This window comes from Myotis brandtii, unplaced genomic scaffold (assembly GCF_000412655.1).
Source record: "Myotis brandtii unplaced genomic scaffold, ASM41265v1 scaffold212, whole genome shotgun sequence".
NCBI classification, from domain to species: Eukaryota; Metazoa; Chordata; class Mammalia; order Chiroptera; family Vespertilionidae; genus Myotis; species Myotis brandtii.
In genome coordinates, this window is record NW_005357931.1 from 761,502 (window position 1) to 769,906 (window position 8,405).

Genomic DNA, 8,405 nt, shown 5'->3' on the forward strand with positions numbered 1-8,405 from the left:
GAAATTGTTTGCTGAGCAATGTTTAATCTTTCTGCAAGTTGTTTTTGAGTTTGACACACATCTTCATCCAATAATGCTTGTAATTGTTGGCCTTCAAACTTTTTCGGTTGACCTGGACGTTCTTTGTCTTTCACATCGAAATCATCACTTTTAAAGCGTTTAAACCAGTGTTGATGAGTATCTTGAGATGGAGCATGTTCACCATAAGCTTCCCGAAGCTTTCAGCAGCACTTTTCTTCAAAATAAAGTAATGAATTAAAACTTCCTGCAAATGTTCTTTTTTTTGGCACAAAATTTGACATTTATAAGCGTAAAAATATCTATGTTAACACCTTCAGAAAATTTGACATAGAAAGTTTTGAAGCTTGCTGTCAATACAACAAAATAGCATACATACCAAATTGCATATATATCAACATATGTGTAATTCCATCTACTGAAAAAAAATCTGCATTATTAACTGCTACACCTAGTATTTTAGACAGGATGGGAGAGAGGGAGGGATGGAGGGAAGAAGAGAGAGCAAGAGCGAGAGGGAAACACCTATGTGAGAGAAATATCAATCCTCCCAATTTACCTTGGTGAATTCACTGAAGATCTTGCACCCAGCTTTGCATTTTGGCTACATGTTAATCAGGCTTATCAGAATGAATCAAGAATTACAGATGTTGAGTAGATAATTTCATATTTCTGTCCCCTTTTCTCCTGCCTTTCAGTGCTGTTACTTTTGCTTTAAAGTTATATTTATAAGGAAATCATAAAAGAAAGTATATTACTTTACCATTACCATTTATTAACTATTTGTGGTGGTTTTCATTCCCGAAAATTTGGTTTTGAATTTGGTATCATTTTTATCTTGATAATTTTCTTTTACATTTCTTGTAGTGTATGTCTGCTTTCAACAATTGTCTTGGCTTTTTGTTTATCTAAAAGTCATTATTTCGCGCTGTTTACAAAGAGTATTGAATTTTCAGTTGACAATTTTTTCCTTTCACTACTTTGAAGATGACATATGGCCTACTTTGTTTCTGAGGAGAAGTCAGCCTTTATTTATATTGTTCCCTTGTACGAATGGTTTGTGTTTTTTCTAACTGCTTTCAAGATTTTATAGTCATCATTAGTTTTCAGTAGTTTGAATTTGATTTGACTAAGTGTGTATTGTTTTTTTTTACTGTATTTATTTTGCTTGGGGTTTGATCTGTAAGGGCTTTACCCCCTTCCTTAAAATTAGGGGATATTCGACCATTATTTCTGCAAGCTTTAAAAATTTTTACATGTTTTTTATTTTATTTTTTTATGCTCTGTTTTCTCTTCTTATGGGACTCCATTTGTACCTGTCTTGGACTGTGGTTTCTGGCTGGAGAGACTAGTTGCTCATACATTAACTAAAATTGAAAATGCAGTGTGTTTATCTCTAATCTCCAAATATACCTGGTAGGTTAGTAAATTTGACAGTTAAGAGGTCATCGGTAATATTAGCCCTAGATAGAGAATGGAAAGTAAAATCTGCACAAGAAAGAGTTGAAGAGTGAACAGGAATTGAAGAAGTGGAGAGACTTACTAATGTAGTTCTGTGTTTGTGTTTTATGTGCCATAGTTATGTTTATGACTTATAGTTTATCTCCTTTTTAGGCCTTCAGCATAAACATCCTCCCTCCCCTCTGTTTTTAAATGTTCTGGGAGCATAATTGCTATAATAAATTACCTATGCTTAAAGAAAATATATTTTTTTTTACTCAAGGAGTTAATATTTTTCTTGATTTGGTGTGACTGGAGATTGAAGACTTCTGATATTGGATATTCAGCTGGTATCTTGTTTATCTTCATGCATTAGGAAAACTGGCCAGTAACACACAAGGACCATTTTGCCTTATTCTGTATGTTACTGTGGTATTTGTTGGGAAGCAGAACACCTGAGATCTCTATATTAGCTTTAGTTTTGTCTTAATGAGCGCTAGAATATCATTAATACACCAGTATATATGTGTTTAAGTTCTTTGTGAAGTGAATACATTATGATTTTTAATAATACAGTTAATGATGATTTTATTATGTATCCTTTTAAACTAGATAATCTTTTATATCAATGATGGCGAACCTATGACGCGTGTCAGAGGTGACACGCGAACTCATTTTTTTCGTTGATTTTTCTTTGTTAAATGGCATTTATATATATAAAATAAATATCAAAAATATAAATCTTTGTTTTACTATGGTTGCAAATATCAAAAAATTTCTATATGTGACACGGCACCAGAGTTAAGTTAGGGTTTTTCAAAATGCTGACACGCCGAGCTCAAAAGGTTCACTATCACTGTTGTATATGCAAATCATCATTATGTATTTTAATAACTATCAACTTAGACATTTTAAAGTTTTAAATTTTCTCTTCTTTGAGTAATTTGTGTAATCTATACTAATAAAAGGGTAATATGCTAATTAGACCGGATAGATCGGACGTCCTTCCTGACAAAACCGGGGCCTGGGGGAGCCTGGGCGAGCCTGGGCAAAGCCGCCCGGGGTCCTGGGTGCCTGCCCGGGTGAAGCTGGCCCAGGCCCTGAGTCTCAGGTGCCTGCAGCCAGCCAGAGGGAGGGAAGCCCAAGTCCCGGTTGCCTGCAGTCGGCCGGAGGAGGAAAGCCTGGCTCCTGGGTGCGGGGGCTGAGGCAGAGGCGGTTAGGGGTGATCAGGCAGGCAGGCGAGTGGTTAGGGGCGATCAGGCAGGCAGAGGTGGTTAGGGGCAATCAGGCAGGCAGGCAGGCAGAGGCGGTTAGGGACGATCAGGCAGGCAGGCGAATGGTTAGGGGTGATCAGTTAGGCAGGCAGGCGAGCGGTTAGGAGACAGCGGTCCTGGATTGCGAGAGGGTGCAGGCCGGGCTGAGGGGACTCCCCGCATGAATTTTGTGAACCTGGTCTCTAGTCCTATATAATAAAAGCCTAATATGCAAATCAACCCAACGGTGGAATGACTGGCAGAACAACCAGTCGCTATGATGTGCACTGACCACCAAGGGGCAGATGCTCAATGCAGGAGCTGCTCCCAGCCCGCAGGCCCCAGGCCAGCCAAGGTGGGTGCCAGCAGGGGCCCCCCCATTCGCCCTGCCGGTCTCCCCATGGATTGGTCCTGATCACTGGCCAGGCCTAGGGACCCTACCCGTGCATGAATTTCATACACCAGACCTCTAGTCCTATATAATAAAAGGCTAATATGCAAGTCGACCAAACGGCAGAATGACTGGACGTACACTGACCACCAGAGGGCAGACGCTCAACACAGTTGTTGCCCCTTGGTGGTCAGTGCGCTCCCACAGGGGTAGCGCTGCTAATCCAGAAGCCGGGCTCAGCCAGAAGCTGGGCTCATGGCTGGCGAGTGCAGGAGGTGGTGGTGGGAGCCTCTCTTGCCTCCGTGACAGTGCTAAGGACCCCTCTGCGGACATCCCCCGAGGGGTCCCAGACTGCAAGAGGGCTCAGGCTGGGCTGAGGGACCACCTCCCCCGCATACCACCCCCAGTGAACAAATGTTGTGCACTGGGCCTCTAGTTGAATATAACGTATCAAAAACAAACACAACAAAGAAAGAAACAAAACAGAAAAAACTCCAAAACACACCTGAATCTGGGATAGAGTTCAACTGGGGGGAGTTTTTTAAATTTCAATTTTATTTATTTATTTTATTTTATATACATACAGATTTCTTAATTGTTAATATTTGGGAGTTTTTCACTTGATCAGATTTTCATTAGGTGATATAATATAGTCAAGAATGAAATGTAATATTGAAGGGTTGTGTTATATTTTGATTATTATAATTAGTGTGCTAGAATTAAAAATGTTTAAAATGGGACCGGCTTTACTTTCATGATTTCAAGATGATTGCAATTTAGTACTTATTTATTTTGAAGTATTTTAGTTATAAAAAATTCAGAATTTGGCAGACTCTTTATCAGAATTACTTAGTTGCTGTAGGTTACAATATCCTTGGATTTGTTATTTTAATATCAAGTTTTTTCTTCCCTCCCCAGTTCAAAGCAGTATTCAGCGATTTCAAGAGAAGTTTTTTATTTTTGCTCTGACTCCTCAACAAGTTAGAGAGATATGCATATCCAGGTAAGAGGAATGTTTGGAATATATTTCTCCGTGAACATTGGTGTATTAGTCTGCTAAGGCTGCTGTAACAAAGTACCACATACTGGGTGGCTTAAACAGCAGAAATTTATTTTCTAACATTTTAAGAGGCTTGAAGTCTAAGATTCAGTGTTTACAGGTTTGCTTTCTCCTGAGTCCTTTGGCTTTTGGATGGCCGCCTTCTTGCTGTGTGTACTCATATGGCCTTTCCTCTGTGTACCTGTGCATCTCTGGTGTCTCTCTTTTTATGTGGACACCAGTCATATTGGATTAAAACCCCAATCTTGTGACTTCATTTAACCTTAATTACCTTTTTAAAGTTCTCATCTCCACATATGTCACATTAAGGGTTAGGGCTTCAATATTCATTTTGGGATAATACAATTCATTTCATACGAGTTGGGCTATTTTTTTTTTTTTTGGACTATTTCTTTTTAAGTAAGTGTGGTATGTACTTTGACTAAGGTTACCCAAATATTTAATAAATACTCTGTATTAGAATAATATTTAAACTTTGAGTAAAACACCAGAGTATCTTCTGAATTACTTTTTGTCACATTTGGCAATAATGTTTTTAATGAAAAATTTATTTCAAATATAGCAACATAAAAAAGAATTTGTGATAGTCCAAAGACAGTATGATCATTACTGTATCATCCAAACTGAGGCATTTTTAGAGTGAAAGGAGACATTATTAGTAATTTTTCTGGGATAAGAACATCAACTGGTACTGTTCTGAGGATAGTAGAAAAATTAGTCCAAAAAACCCAAAATCCAAATAATTAGGGGATTCAGAAAAAATAGAGACAATTTAGAGGAGGAAATTGCCAAAGAAATAAAATGACTGTAGCTTGATGTAATCCATGTTCATCAGTGGTAAGGGATTGAGTTAGTGTAAATTGGAAGTACTTTCAATCTTGGGGATAGTAATAAATCAGCTAACAAAAAGAACAAGTAAAATATTATAATTTATATCCAAAACCATGTCATTAAACTTAAGTTTTGTTTGTTATTTAGGGATAATCCCTTGCTTGAGATTAGCATTTACTAAGTGTTTTATTAGGTGCAAAGCACTGTATTATATGATATAACTCCTTTCTACAAGTTGTTTTCCACAAGTCTTGTTAGTGAACCAGTTTATATTCATAAAATGATCATTGGCATTGTGAGGTGTCATGTGAAAAGAGCCAATTCAGTAAGGACAAGTGAGAGCTGATTTATAGGAGGAGGAGATTACTTTTAACCTTGATGGTCTGGGAAAGCTTCACTAGAGTGTTGGGTGGGCCTTTGACGGAAGATTATTTAGAGTAAGTAGATTTCAAGATACATTTAAAAATAAATTTTTAAAGTTTGAACTATGTGAATATATTCACTAATTAAGAAATGAATGATTAAAATTTAAGTAATTTTAATTGACAAGTTTAATCATGTTCTAGAGATGGGTGATGGTGATGGTTGATACTCAACCACTGAGCCATGCTGGCTGGGCACCACCAAAAACATTTTTAAAATTAATGATAAAAGTAAGGCTATTTACAGTTCTCCTTCCAAATTAAAAATAAAGCTCACATACACATGTACATAAAACCCCCAACCTTTCCAGAGTGGTCTAATCAAAAATTTCCTTCCGAAGTGGAAGTAAAAGCTTGGTACCCATTACCGTGCTTTAGTAATTATCAAAATTTTGGAAGTCTGTACCATATATGACCTCCCCTCCACATTTTTCCTGAAATATTTTAAAGCAAATAACAGGCATCATATAATTTCACCCAGAAATACTTCAAAATGCATCTCTGATTAATTTTTTACCACAATCATAATTAAATCACAATTCATAAGTCCTTAATATAAAACAGTGTCTAGCCCAGGGGTGGGCAAACTTTTTGACTCGAGGGCCACAATGGGTTCTTAAACTGGACCGGAGGGCCGGAACAAAAGCATGGATGGAGTGTTTGTGTGAACTAATATAAATTCAAAGTACACATCATTACATAAAAGGGTACGGTCTTTTTTTTTTTTTAGTTTTATTCATTTCAAATGGGCCGGATCCGGCCCGCAGGCCGTAGTTTGCCCACGGCTGGTCTAGCCTATGTATTACTTCGTACTCCTAAATTATTTTTACTTTGAAGTAATTATAGATTTACCGAAAAGTTGTAAAAAGTGCAGATATACTTTTCACCTAGCTTCCCTTAACATTAACATCTTGCATAACCATACTTTAATTATCAAAACCAAGAAATTAATACAATACTGTTAACTAAATTACAGACTTTATTCAGATTTTACCAGTTTTTCTACTATTGAATTTCTGTTCCTGGATTCAATCCAAAATCCCAAATTATATTTAATTTTGTCATTTTAGTCTCTTTCAGTTTGACAGTTTTTTAATTTTGCCTTGTTTTTTTATAACTGTTGATACTTTTGAAGAGTACTAGTCAGGTATCTGTACAATGTCCCTCAATTTGGGTTTGTCTGATGTTTTGTCATGACTAGATTGAGATCAGGCAATTTTAGCAAGAATGCCCAAGTTATATTTCTTTCTCAGTGTATCATATCAGGGGCTACAGAATATTGATACATCTTATTTTTGGCAGTGTTAATCTTGGTCACTTGGATAAAATGTTGCCTACCAGATTTTTGCACTGTAAAGTTGCTGTTTTCCCTTTGTTATTAAAAAATTTCTTGGGAGCCCTAGCCGATTTGGCTTAGTGGATAAAGCATTGGCCTGCGGACTGAAAGGTCCCAGGTTCGATTCCAGTCAAGGGCACATGCCCCGGTTGCGGGCTCTATCCCCAGTAAGGGGTGTGCAGAAGACAGCCAGTCAGTGATTCTCTCTCATCACTGATGTTTCTATCTCTCTCTCCCTCTCCCTTCCTCTCTGAAATCAATAAAAAAAAAAAAGATAAAAAAATATCTTGGAAGGAGGAGGTACTTTGAGATTAGGCACATATTGTTTCTCCAGATTTTTGCTCACCAATTTAAGCATTCACTTGTGGTTATTGCCTTTAGCAGTTACTTCATCATAAACACTCTTTGTGTTTCAGTGGTATGATTTTCTATTGTCCTTATTCTCTTCCACAATGGAGTTATTTTTTTTTTTTATGGAAGAGCAGGCCCTTTCCCCCTATTTATTTAATTACTTACTTGTATCTATGTGTCTATGTGGGCTCTTGGTTACTTTGAGGGTTGTATTTCAATGCTATAAGTAATTTATGTTGTTGCTCAAACTCTTCTACCTTTGGCCATTAGACATTCTTTCAGGTTGGTTAACCCAATTTCTTTCTGTTTTCCAAAGGGATTTTTTGCCAGGTGGTCGAAGAGATTATACAGTCCAAGTTCAGCTGAGGCAAGTTTGAAATTTTTTTTTACTTTAATAATATTTGCTAACTATGTGCATATAGTCATGAATTTGAAAATACATAAGCATGTTTGAGTATACTATTTAAGAATAATTTCTTTTTTCTTCTTTAATGCAGACTTTGCTTGGCAGAGACAAGCTGCCCTCAAGAAGATAACTATCCCAGTAGTCTATGTATAAAAGTAAATGGGAAACTTTTTCCTTTGCCTGTAAGTTGCTTTTAATTCACCAGGAGGTCTGGTAGAGTAGATAAAGACTAAAACTATGAGTAAATAAATTATTGATTGGATAATGGGTATATGGGAGTGCATTATACTTTTTTCTTTCTTTTTGTATATGCTTTGAAATTTTCAGTAATCCTATATAATAAAGAGGGAATATGCAAATTGACTGTCACTCTACCACAAAGATGGCGGTGCCCACAGCAGTGGCGGGGTTTCCGTAACACAAGATGGCTGCACCCACAGTGGAGGCTGAGTTTTCGTAATGAGTCTTAACGAGCAATCAGCAGGGACCTGAGGCTGTGCCCCACCCAACCTCCCCTCCCTGTGGGGCTTGACAGGGGACCTCAGGCCATGCCCCTGCCCGGCAGGGCTTGATGGGGGACCTCAGGGTGTGTCCCCCGCCCTGACACCGGGCCAGGGGACCTGAGGCCGCACCCCCCACCCAGCAGGGCTTGACAGGGGACCTCAAGGTGTGACCCCCGCCTGGTAGGGCTTGACAGGGGACCTGAGGCCACGCCCCCCTTCTGGTGGAGCTTGACAGAGGACCTCAGGCTGCGCCCTCTGCCTGGCGGGACTTGACGGGGGACCTGAGGCTGCACCCCCCTCCCGGCACCGGGCCAGGGGACCTGAGGCTGCACCCCCTGCCCGGTGGGGCTTGACGGGGGAATCTCAGACTCTGCCCCTGGCCTGGCGGGGCTTG

General features: G+C 38.8%; 1 protein-coding gene across 8 annotated transcripts in view; it reads left to right on the forward strand.

Moving 5' to 3' along the window:
• PIAS2 (protein inhibitor of activated STAT, 2) overlaps positions 1-8,405 on the forward strand; it is a 54,874-nt gene that overhangs the window by 8,485 nt on the left and 37,984 nt on the right. For all 8 annotated transcript variants that reach the window (XM_014539266.1, XM_014539271.1, XM_014539269.1 and 5 more), the window contains exons 3-5: positions 4,021-4,105; positions 7,419-7,469; positions 7,600-7,690. In XM_014539266.1, the coding sequence (XP_014394752.1) occupies positions 4,021-4,105; positions 7,419-7,469; positions 7,600-7,690 (227 nt within the window). The remainder of the gene's footprint in view (positions 1-4,020; positions 4,106-7,418; positions 7,470-7,599; positions 7,691-8,405) is intronic.